We start from the raw sequence: 12,372 nt of genomic DNA on the forward strand, positions 1-12,372 counted from the left end.
TATTTATTGGGTACTTTAGGAGCAATGCCCTGGGGAACTTAGGATCTGGCTGGGGAACCAGTTCTTCATCCAATATTTCTTCCATTCCCTTCTCACCCAGCTGAAAATAGTGAACTGAGCAGGGAATATGAGGAGTCCCAGAGCCGGCTCAATCAAATTCTACGGATAAAGACATCTCTGACGTCACAAGTGGATGATTACAAGAGGCAGCTGGATGAAGAGTCAAAGGTTTGTTTGGGGGTGGGGTTGTGGTGGAGACAGCTGCCTCCTTAAAGTTACAGGTTACAGCTGGGTTTGGTGGCGCATGGCTGTAATCCCAGCACTTTGGGAGGCGTAGGTGGGAGGTTCGCTTAAGGCCAGGAGTTCAAGACCAGCCTGAACAACACAGCAAGACCCCCCCCTCAACCCCCTCTAACCCCATCTCTACCAAAATAAAAAATAAAAAAGTTGGCTGGGCGTGGTGGCTCACGCCTGTAATCCCAGCACTTTGAGAGGCGAGGGTGGGTGGATCAGCTGAGGTCAGGAGTTCGAGACCAGTCTGGCCAACATGGCAAAACCCAGTCTCTACTAAAAATATAAAAATTAGCTGGGTGTGGTGGTGAGTGTCTGTAATCCCAGCTACTCGGGAGGCTGAGACAGGCGGAGGCGGAGGTTACAGGGAGCTGAGATCGCACCATTGCACTCTAGCCTGGGTGACAAGAGTGAAACTCAGTCTCAGAAAAAAAAAAAAAAGTTTCCAGGTATGGTGGTGTACACCTATAGTCCTAGCTAAAGAAAGTTACAGATTATGAAGATGTCAAAGGAGCACAAAAAGCATTTGATATCGTAGCAAATAAAAAAGCTAACTACAAAACTGTAGGATGTGATGTGTACAACTAAATGAAATTACATATCCTTGTGGACAATAATAGAATGAGAAGAAGTCACAGGATGAAAATTAAAACCCCAGTGGTTTGGATTGTGGGATTGTGTATCTTTTCCCCCTTTCACCTGCCATCACTGCTGCTCCAGTGTTATGTGTATCTAAGTGGTGGCCCTGTGGGCTGCGGAAAGCCCCCACGGCCCCTGACACGCGGGTCCCCACAGTCTCGCAGCACCGCCGTGGTGAGCCTGGCCAACACCAAACACGACCTGGACCTAGTAAAGGAGCAGCTGGAGGAGGAGCAGGGAGGCAAGTCGGAGCTGCAGCGCCTTGTATCCAAACTCAACACCGAGGTCACCACCTGGAGGACCAAATACGAGACCGATGCCATCCAGAGGACAGAGGAGCTGGAGGAGACCAAGTGAGTGTGGTCCTCATGCTGGGAGAGCCAGGTGGGCTGGGCAGGTGGCGCTGGGGGCCTCACCACCATGTCAATCACTGCTACGGCCAGGGCCAAGCCCAGAAGAAGGACGTTCACAGGCTCCTTTAAGAGGAGGACAATGTGTGTGGACAAAGGAGCCTGCTCTGTGGGCCAGAAATGGTGGCTCAGGCCTGTAATCCCAGCACTGTGGGAGGCCAAGGTGGGAGGATTGCTTGAGCCCAGAAGTTCGAGGCCAGCCAGGGCAACATGGTGAGATCCTCATCTCTACAAAAAATTACAAAATTAGCCAGGCATGGTGGCACGTGCCTGTAGTCTCAGCTACTTGGGAGACTAAAGTGGGAGGATTGCTTGAGCCCAGGAATTGGAGGCTGCAGTGAGCAATGATCGAGCCACTGCACTTCAACCACCTGGGTAACAGAGAAGGATCCTGTCTCTAAAAAAAAAAAAAACTACAGAAGTGGACACCTGAGGAAATAAGGGGGGACATGGAAGTGGGCCTCTCTCTGGTGTAAAAGGAGGCTGGCCTGGATGCCCCTGGGCCCATGCACGCAGGGAAGCCCTGTGAGTGAGCCACCCTGGGTCAGGAAGCAGAGGGGATCCATGACAAGTTAAATCAAAGAACATGGTCAACTTAACAAACTCCTCTATAGACTTTTCTGGATTCTCTGAAAAAATAGTCAGATTTTTTCTTGTATAAAGCCAAATTAGACAGAAAATGGCACATGTGCTCTAAGTGTTTCCGGGATCCCAGCCTGCTGGCTGGTCCCGTCCATCCACTGAAATTTCTGCTAATATGATAGCAAATAAGGCATAGTGACTTCCAGCTGATGCAATACTTTCATCTAAAGCTCTAAGCTCTTTTTTACCTTGAGCCTAAATTTGCCTTCCTGTGACTTCCACCTCTGTCCTCCAGGTCTTTGCTATAGAGGCTGCTGGGTACTGCCTAGTGTTCCCCCAAGGCTCCCACTCCTGGGCTAAACCTAAATCTCAACCCCTAAGCTTGTCTCTGTCCCAGACACCCTCAGGGCCCCTCCATCCCCTGGCTTAGACCTTTGCTCCTGTGTCCCCTTCTCAGAGAGTCTCCCCTGAGTCTGTATTTGACACTATCACCCCCTCCCACCTGGACTGCCTGTCCTCTTCCTGGCTCTATTTGTCACTGCAGTGCTTATGTTCTATAGGGCATGTATTGCGTGCCCCGTCCCAGCTCCAGAACAAACATTTCATTTGTTAGGGCAGGTATCCTAGCCTGTTTTATTCAGTGCTGCATCCCTAACACCTGCAACAATCCTTGGCACAGAGTAGAGAAAGTGTTTGTTGAATGAATAAATGAGAGAGTGAATGGGCAGCTGTGGCTGTCCTGTAAACGCTCTGCATCGTTTCCAATGTTGACACCAGAGCTTAGTACCATGCCCACCACACTCTGACCCTGGCAATGTGGAGGTGGTGCCTGTGAGCGCCTGTGTTTCCTTGACAGCCCCTCTGGCCCTCATTTGCAGGAGGAAGCTGGCCGCCAGGCTTCAGGAGGCAGAAGAAGCAGCTGAAACCGCCCAGGCCCGGGCTGCCTCCCTCGAGAAAAATAAACAGAGACTCCAGGCAGAAGTTGAGGACCTCACCATCGACTTGGAGAAGGTCAGAGGGTCAAATGCTTAAAGCTGCCTATTTACCGGGGCAGAGAGCCCACAGCAGGGCGAGGGCAAGGCTGTCACATGTCTGGGGTCATCAGGAAGAAACACATGGTTCAGGAAGGTGCAGCGCAGGGGTGCCTTCAGGAGCTTGCTGGACACGGCTGCCGCTTGAGCACGCGTTCATGAACTCTTCCGAGATCTAAGAGCACAGTGGCCCATGCCTCTAATCCCAACACACTGGGCGGCCAAGGCAGGAGGATCACTTGAGCCAAGGAATTCAAGACCAGCCGAACAACACAGGGAGACCCTATCTCAAAAGAAAAAAAAAAGAGATGGAGTTTGGCTTTTGTTGCCCAGGCTGGAGTATAGTGGCGCAATATTGGCTCACTGCAACCTCCGCCTCCTCGGTTCAAGCAGTTCTCATTCCTCAGCCTCCTGAGAAGCTGGGATTACAGGTACCCGTCAACGCGCCCAGCTAATTTTTTGTATTTTTAGTAGAGGCGGGGTTTCATCATGTTGACCAGGCTGGTCTCGAACTCCTGACCTCAGGTGATCCACCCGCCTCGGTCTCCCAAAGTGCCGGGATTACAGGTGTGAGCCACTGTGCCCAGTCCCCCAAAATTTTTAAAATAAAAATTTAGCCAGGTGTGGTGGCATATGCCTGTGGTCCCAGCTACTTGGCAGGCTAAGACATGAGGATCATTTGAACCAGGTGTTCAAGGCTGCAGTGAGCTATGCTTGCACCGCTGCGCTCCAGCCTGGCAGACAGAGTAAGACACTGTCTCAAATAAACAAATAGGGCCATAAGCAGGGTAAAATTTGCCCTGAAAGTTACACGATGCAGCTGGGCACAGTGGCTCATGCCTGTAATCCTAGCACATTGGGAGGCCGAGGCAGGCGGATTGCCTGAGTTCAGGAGTTCGACACCAGCCTGGGCAACACGGCGAAACCCTGTCTGTACTAAAATACAAAAAATTAGCCAGGCGTGGCAGCAGGCACCTGTAGTCCCAGCTACTCGGGAGGCTGAGGCAGGAGAATCGCTTGAACCCAGGAGGCGGAAGTTGCAGTGAGCCAGATCGTGCCACTGCCCTCTAGCCTGGGCGACAGAGCAAGATTCTGGCTCCAAAAAAAAAAAAAAGCAAGTTACATGATGCACCTTCCCTGTTTCCCTCTCTCTTCCACAAACTGTATCCCATATACTTTGCGTGGCTAACTATTCCTACTTGCATCCCTGCTTCAAACTGAGTTGCCAGTGTCTATGAGAATTAAATAAGATTTCCACTGGCCTACACCTCCCTGGTCTTGGTCTAGATGGAACCATGATTCATGCTGGCTGTGAGGGGCCATATGCAGCCCAGTACAAGAATGTGCCACATGAAGTGGCCTCATAGGTAGAAGGTCACATCCATATGAGAGGTTTCAGAAAAAAAGTTCTGGCAAGGTGGTTCACGCTTGTCATCCCAGGACTTTGGGAGGCTGAGGTAGGAAGATTGCTTAAGTCCAAGAGGCTGAGGCTACAGTTAGCTATGATTATGCCACTGTACTCCAGCCTGGGTGACAGAGTGAGACCTCATCTCTTCAAACAAAAAAAAAGGTTGGGCACTGTGGCCCATGCCTGTAATCTCAGCACTTTGGGAAGCTGAGGCGGGCAGATCACCTGAGGTCAGGAGTTTGAGACCAGCCTGGCCAACATGGTGAAACCCCATCTCTACTAAAAATACAAAAAGTAGCCGGGTGTGGTGGCACATGCCTGTGTAATCCCAACTACTCAGGAGGCTGAGGCAGGAGAATCGCTTGAACCCAGAAGACAGAGGTTGCGGTGAGCCGAGATCACACCACTGCACTCCAGCCTGGGTGACAGAGTGAGACTCCGTCTCAATTAAAAAAAAAAAAGTCCTGAAACTCAAAAAGGTTTTGCTACGCCACAAAAGAAACAAAGCAAAACTTTACAAAAGCTAATATAGCACAACAGCAAATAGTTGCCAGGGAGTTATGAGAAAGATGAACTCTATAGAAAAATAAAGTCTAAGAATAGTCTGTTTTGAGTTTATGTGTAATGTATATTACTACATTACGGTGAAATATATCAAGAGGAGTTAGGCCAAATGTCATAAATCTGGGAAGGCCACTGTGGCCCAAACTCCTCATTTGACACCTGAGAGAATTCTAACCTGGGAAAATAAGGTGGAACGCCCCAGGCCACACACCTCTTGGGGGGGGGGGGGGGGGAGTTTTAGAACCGGCATGCAGCTCTTTGCAGACTCTCTGTTCTGTGCTTCTGCCATAGGTGTTGAATTACATTCCAATTCCCAAGGAGTCCGTAGTCTCAGGAGTTACTGGAGAAAGGGAAGGAAGGAAGAGAGGTTGGTGGGGGGTGGGAGGAGGGGACAGAGGCAGGGAGTTCGGACCCCTAGAGGCCATTTCCAACTTTCCTTAGGCCAATGCGGCAGCCGCTGCCCTGGACAAGAAGCAGAGGCTCTTTGACAAGATGCTGGCTGAGTGGCAGCAGAAGTGTGAGGAGCTGCAGGTGGAACTGGATAACTCACAGAAGGAGTGCCGCATGTACATGACGGAGAGCTTCAAGATCAAGACTGCCTACGAGGAGTCTCTGGAGCATCTAGAGTCCGTGAAGAAGGAGAATAAGACCCTGCAGGGTGAGTCTGAGGGCAGGTGGACGGGATGGGCCTGTAGGGATGGGGACACAGCCAGAGTCCCCTTCGTCCTGAGCACATTATCAGTTGAGTACCTGGCACATAGTAGGTGCTCAATAAATGTTTGTTGACTGACTAGCAAGTGCTTTGCAGAAGCACTTCAGCATTCAGCAGTATAACTTTAGGTGAGTTGCTCAATCTTTCTGTGCCTCACTTTCCTCATCTATAAAATGAGGAAATAGCTGGGCATGGTGGCTCATGCCTGTAATCCCAGCACTTCGGGAGGCCGAGGCAGGAGGATCACTTGAGGTCAGGAGTTCGAGACCAGCCTGACCAACATGGTAAAACCCTGTCTCTACTGAAAATACAAAAAATTAGCTGGGCATGGTGGCGGGTGCCTGTAGTCCCAGCTACTTGGGAGGCTGAGGCAGAAGAATCGCTTGGACGCAGGATGTGGAGGTTGCAGTGAGCCAAGATCATGCCACTGTACTCCAGCCTGGGCAATAGAGCAACACTATGTCCCAAAAATAAATAAATAAATAAAATAAAATGAGGAAATAATTCTACCCTCCTTAAAAGGTTGTCATGACAATGAAATAAGATTATAGCCAGGCATGATGGTTCATGTCTGCAGTCCTGGCACTCTGGGAGACCTGCTTCTTACCCCAATGGAGGAATGATGGTGCCACCTGCCATGACTCTGGAATGCTGAGTCTTATTAACATGAATATTTCTATCTCAGAGGAGATAAAGGATCTCATTGATCAGCTGGGTGAGGGAGGAAGGAGTGTGCATGAGCTGCAGAAGTTGAAGAAAAAACTGGAGATGGAAAAGGAAGAACTCCAGGTGGCCCTGGAAGAAGCTGAGTCTTCCCTGGAGGTAACCACAGGGCCATCACGTTGGGGACTGTGGACCCTTGGCCAGGCACTGCACACCTTCTTGGCCAGAAAGACTCATGTTTATATTCCTGGTAGGTTGAAGAGAGCAAAGTGATTCGAATTCAATTGGAACTGGCTCAGGTTAAAGCTGACATCGACCGGAGAATCCATGAGAAAGAAGAAGAATTTGAGGCTACCAGGTACAGAGCTGGTGGGATGGGAGGCTGACTCTTGGGCAGCGTGATGGAGCAGAGTCCAGAAACCTGGGTCTCTTTCACCTACTAGTTGCATGACATTGGGCAATTCAGGTGAACCTCGCTGAACCTGTTTCCTCATCTATGAAATGGAAATAAAGACGGTACCTCACACTACTGTGTCTAGTTTATGAACACTTTATTTTTGGGGGTTTTGGTTTTTTGGGTTTTTTTTTGGAGTCATAGTCTTGCTCTGTTGCCTGGGCCACAGTGTAGTAGTGCAATCCAAGCTCACTGCAACCTCTACCTCCTGGGTTCAAGCAATTCTCCTGCCTTAGCCTCCCAAGTAGCTAGGATCACAGGCATGTGCCACCGTGCCAAGCTAATTTTTGTATTTTTACTAGAGACAGGGTTTCGCCATGTTGGCCAGGCTGGTCTTGAACTCCTGACCTCAAGTGATCTGCCCACCTTGGCCTCACAAAGTGCTGGGATTACAGGCACGAGCCACCGTGCCCGGCCTATGAACACTTTAGATGTAGTATTTTAGCCATGATGGTTAATGAAGCAGAGAATCTATTATGTGCTTACTGGCTGTTTGTATATCTTCTTCGGAGAAAAGTCTGTTCTTTGCCCCTTTCGAAAATTGGATTGCTTCTTTTTATTGTTGAGTTGTAAGAGTTCTTTATATATTCTGAACACTAGACTTATCAGTAATGATTTGCAAATATTTTTTTCCCATTCTATGGGTTGTCTTGTCACTTTCTTAAAGGTATCCATTCAAACATAAAGGTTATTTCATTTTGGCTGGGCCCAGTGGCTCACGCCTGTAATCCTAGCACTCTGGAAGGCTGAGATGGGAGGATCCCTTGAGCTCAGGAGTTTGAGACCAGCCTGGGCAACACAGCAAAACCCCCATTCTACCAAAAAAAAAAAAAAAAAAAAAAAAAAAACGCTGGGTGTGGTGGCATGGCCTGTAGTCCCAGTTACTGGGGAGGCTGAGATGGGAAGATCACTCGAGCCGCAGAGTTCAAGGCTGCAGTGAGCTATCATCACACGACTACACCATCACAGAATGTGATGGTTTTTCCATTACAGCCTGAGCCAGAGAGTGACTCTAAATCAACAAAATGACCTTCCTTTAATTTCCCCAAAGCATGAAACCCTCATCCCTGTCTTGTACCTTTTTAAGGGTTTAATTTCACAACATGGTGCCTGGACTCATGCTGATGCTGAGACCTCTTCTCTAGGGAGGCCTAGCACAGACTGAACAGCTAGCCCAGTATGTCAAGGTCTTCTCTGCTTGGACTTACAGGAAGAACCACCAGCGGGCAATCGAGTCCTTGCAGGCCAGCCTGGAGGCAGAGGCCAAGGGCCGGGCAGAGGCACTTCGGCTCAAGAAGAAGATGGAGACGGACCTCAATGAGATGGAAATCCAGCTGGACCATGCCAACAAGAACAACAGCGAACTTGTAAAGACACTGAAAAGGCTGCAACAGCAAATCAAGGTAGCGATCTGGGAGAAGGAGAAACGAGGTACAAGGCACACTATCATCGGTTGAGTCTGAAGGCCTAAAGGGGGCTAACTTAATGCATGTCTTCAGCCAGCATAAAGGCATAAGAGTGAGAATGTGGGGTGGCTGTCAGTCCAGGGAGCAGGAGGCTTGGGGACTATATAAAGAAGAGGCCCTCAACCACCAAAAGTCCCAATTCTGGACAACTGGAAAGATGGACCAAAGGAGGGAAACAGGAAGTTAAGCTCATCTTGATCCCTCCCTCCCTCCCTCCCTTCCTTCCTTCCTTCCTGAGATGGAGTTTTGCTCTTGTCACTCAGGCTGGAGTGCAGTGGTGCAATCTCGGCTCACTGCAACCTCCACCTCCCGGGTTCAAGCAATTCTCCTGCCTCAGCCTCCTGAGCAGCTGGGATTACAGATGCCCGCCACCACGCCCGGCTAATTTTTGTATTTTTAATAGAGACGGGGTTTCACCATGCTGGCCAGGCTGATCTCCAACGCCTGACCTCAGGTGATCTGCCCACCTCAGCCTCCCAAAGTGCTGGGATTACAGGCGTGAGCCACCACAGCCAGTCCTGTCTTGATTTGTAAAATCATTTTTTACTTATTATAAACCATTTCAGACATAGAGAAATGAAGAACACAACAAAACTCATATACCCACTACTTGCCTTAAAAAATAAACACAAACAGAGCTGAAGACCCCTTTACAATCATTCTATTATGAGACTGTTCTTTACAGCATACAGAGCTGGAACCACACTTGCTAACTGGAGACGTGCCCTAACCAGGTACTGTTTTAGGTGTCCAAGAGTGGACAAGACAATGCTGGACACAGTTGGTGTTCACATGTAGTCCCAGCTACTCAGGAGGCTGAAGAGAAAGGATTGCCTGAGGCCAGGCTTGAGTTTGTGACCAGTCTGGGCATCATAGCAAGACCCCATCTCCACAAAAAATAAAATGAGCCAGGCATGGTGGTGTGTGCCTGTAGTTCCAGCTACTCAGGAGGCTGAGGTGGGAGGATCACTTGAGCCCAGAAGTTGGAGGCTGCTGTGAGCTATGACTACACCACTGCATTCCAGCCTGGGTGATAGAGTGAGACTCTGTCTCGAAAACAAAACAAAGAGTGGACAAAACAGACAAACACCCCCATGCAGACAGCAACAAAAATAAAACTGTATTGTTAAAACCGGTGATAAGTCCTATGGAGAAATAAGAGGACAGCCTGGGCGCAGTGGCTCACGCCTGTAATCCCAGCACTTTGGGAGGCTGAGGTGGGCAGATTGCTTGAGGTCAGGAGTTTGAGACCAGCCTGAGCAACATGGCAAAAACCCATCTCTACTAAAAATAAAAAAATTAGCCAGGTGTGGTGGCAGGCACCTGTGATCCCAGCTACTTGGGAAGGTGAGGCAGGAGACTCACTTGAACCTGGGAGGCGGAGATTGCAGTGAGCCAAGATCATGCCATTGCACTCCAGCCTAGGGGAGCCAAGATCATGCCATTGCACTCCAGCCTAGGGGAGCCAAGATCATGCCATTGCACTCCAGCCTAGGGGACAGAGCAAGACTCCATCTCAAAAAAAAAAAAAAAAAAGAGAAATAAGAGGACAGAAGAAAGCTGGGGATCAACCTAGGCAGGATTAGAATATGATTGGCTGAGGTCACTGGGGAGGCCTCCTGGAGAAGGCTGTGCTGGGAACACCAGGTGCTCTATCCTCGGGAAAGGTTTGACTTCACGTTGACCTCATGTTAGATAACTTCCTGGGTCCTGGCCCTGCTGGAGCTCCACCACACCATAAGCTCCCCAAGCCCAGGTCTGTTCCTCACTCTTCTTCTGTGACCTCCCCGCCTGCCCAGTTTCCTGCTGAACCCAGTCGATAAAGGTCACGGCGCGCTCAGGTCTGGCCATCCCCAAGGTCATACCATGGCCCAGTGTATGGGCTCAGGCTGGGTCCCTGTGCCCCCCAGGACTTGCAGGTCCAGATGGACGAGGATGCCAGGCAGCACGAGGAGCTGCGGGAGCAGTACAACCTGCAGGAGCGGCGCCTGAGCCTGCTGCAGACGGAGCTGGAGGAGGTGCGTTGTGCCCTGGAGGGCAGCGAGCGTTCACGAAAGCTGCTGGAGCAGGAAATGGTGGAGATCACCGAACGGCACAACGAGATCAACATCCAGGTAGGACAGGGCTCCTGGGTCAGTGCCACTTGCACCCATACTCTGGGGGTTAGGGGGTGCTGGGGTGAGGCCAGGATGGTGCCCAAACCATGTGAGCCCCCATCAAAACTCAGAGGAAGGCAGTGCACCCCACTCAGCAAATCCTCAAAACTCATCTGCAGAGCTTTTTGTAAAATTGTGACTTTAAAGTCCAGGATATAAAAGATATCCCAGCCTGGGCCGGGCACGGTGGCTCACACCTGTAATCCCAGCACTTTGGGAGGCCGAGGCAAGCGGATCACCTAAGGTCAGGAGTTCGAGACCAGCCTGGCCAACATGATGAAACCCCATCTCTACTAAAAATACAAAAATTAGCCGGGTGTGGTGGCAGGCACCTGTAATCCCAGGTACTCAGGAGGCTGAGGCAGGAGAATTGCTTGAACCCAGGAGGCAGAAATTGCACTGAGCCAAGATCATGCCACTGCATTCCAGCCTGGGTGACAGAGTGACCATCTAAAAAAAAATGTGTGTGTGTATATATATATATTTATTTATATATATATAAATATATATTTTATATATATTTATTTAAATATATATTTTTATATATATTTATTTAAATATATATTTTTATATATATTTACTTAAATAGATATCTATCCCAGCCTGACCAACATGATGAAACCCCATCTCTACTAAAAATACAATAATTAGCCAGGTGTAGTCATGCATGCCATAATCTTAGCTGCTACTTGGGAAGCTGAGGCACAAGAATCACTTGAACCCTGGAGGTCGAGGTTGCAGTGAGCCAAGATCATGCTACTGTACTCCAGCCTGGGCGACACAGTAAGACTCTGACTCAAAAATAAAAATAAAATAAAATATATAATCTTGGCCAGGCACAGTGGCTCACGTCTGTAATCCCAGCACTATGGGAGGCAGAGGTGGGAGGACTGCTTGAGGCCAAGAATTCAAGACCAACCTAGGCAACATAGCCAGACCCTGTCTCTAAAAACATGAAAAATTAGTTGGGCGTAGTGGTGCTCATCTGTAGTCCCAGGTACTTGGAAGGCTGAGGTGGGAGGATTGCTTGAGCCTAAGAGGTTGGGGCTGCAGTGAGCTGTGATTGCATGACTGCACAATCCAGCCTGAGTGACACAGCAAGATCCTGCCTAAAAAAAAATAAAATAAGAATGCAGGAGAGGGACCCATACCCCACGCAGAGGGCCCAGGGCCATTTCCTGTTGGGGTTGGGCAAGCATGTCTGGCAGAGGTTGTGTTCTTTCCTGGACACAGGAAGGCCCATGCAGACTCCTGGCTCATGGTGAGATCTCCATTTCTTCCTCCAGAACCAGAGCCTCCTCGTGGTCAAACGCAAGCTGGAGTCAGATGTCCAACGCATCTCCAACGAGCACGAGGAGCTCATCAGTGAGTTCCGCTCGGCCGACGAGAGGGCCAAGAAGGCCATGACGGACGTAAGTGCGTGTGCCCCTTGCTGCTGGCAGGCAGGGTTTCGGTGCCTGCTGAGGACCAGGCTATCTGGGCGGGAAGGCCACTCCTGCCATCGTGGGCCACTGTGGACCCAAGCGTGGTTCCCTGCCAGGAAGAATGTGGCCCTGCTCTGGAGGAGCCCAAGGCTTTTCTAAAAAGCCACACACATGAAAGTAAGAAAGATTTACAAGCTCTAGGTGATCATGTGAAAGATTATAGCACAACGCCCTGGGTCTTGCATCAAAGAAGCCATCAAAGTGGGTTCATCTGGGCAGGCTTTTTGGCAATGGGATGCATTAAAACAGCCTTGGGCTAGGCATGGTGGCTCACACTTGTAATCCCAGCACTTCGGGAGGCCAAGGCAGCAGGATTGCTTGAGGCCATGAGTTCAAGACCAGCCTGGGCAATATAGCAACTACTAAAAATGTTAAAAATTAGCCGGGCATCGTGGCATGTGCCTGTAGTCTCAACTACTCACAAGGCTGAGATGGGAGGATCACCTGAACCCAGGAGTTTGAGGTTGCTGTGAGTCATGATCCCGCCACTGCACTGCAGCCTGGGTGACAGA

General features: G+C 49.8%; 1 protein-coding gene across 1 annotated transcript in view; it reads left to right on the plus strand.

Moving 5' to 3' along the window:
- MYH16 (myosin heavy chain 16) overlaps positions 1 to 12,372 on the plus strand; it is a 74,214-nt gene that overhangs the window by 54,504 nt on the left and 7,338 nt on the right. Inside the window, exons 31-39 of the mRNA NM_001431098.1 lie at positions 101 to 228; positions 1,087 to 1,283; positions 2,801 to 2,933; positions 5,367 to 5,583; positions 6,323 to 6,459; positions 6,555 to 6,658; positions 7,965 to 8,157; positions 10,131 to 10,334; positions 11,663 to 11,788. Of these exons, the coding sequence (NP_001418027.1) occupies positions 101 to 228; positions 1,087 to 1,283; positions 2,801 to 2,933; positions 5,367 to 5,583; positions 6,323 to 6,459; positions 6,555 to 6,658; positions 7,965 to 8,157; positions 10,131 to 10,334; positions 11,663 to 11,788 (1,439 nt within the window). The remainder of the gene's footprint in view (positions 1 to 100; positions 229 to 1,086; positions 1,284 to 2,800; positions 2,934 to 5,366; positions 5,584 to 6,322; positions 6,460 to 6,554; positions 6,659 to 7,964; positions 8,158 to 10,130; positions 10,335 to 11,662; positions 11,789 to 12,372) is intronic.

Source organism: Macaca fascicularis, chromosome 3 (genome assembly GCF_037993035.2).
Source record: "Macaca fascicularis isolate 582-1 chromosome 3, T2T-MFA8v1.1".
In the NCBI taxonomy this organism is placed as follows: domain Eukaryota; kingdom Metazoa; phylum Chordata; class Mammalia; order Primates; family Cercopithecidae; genus Macaca; species Macaca fascicularis.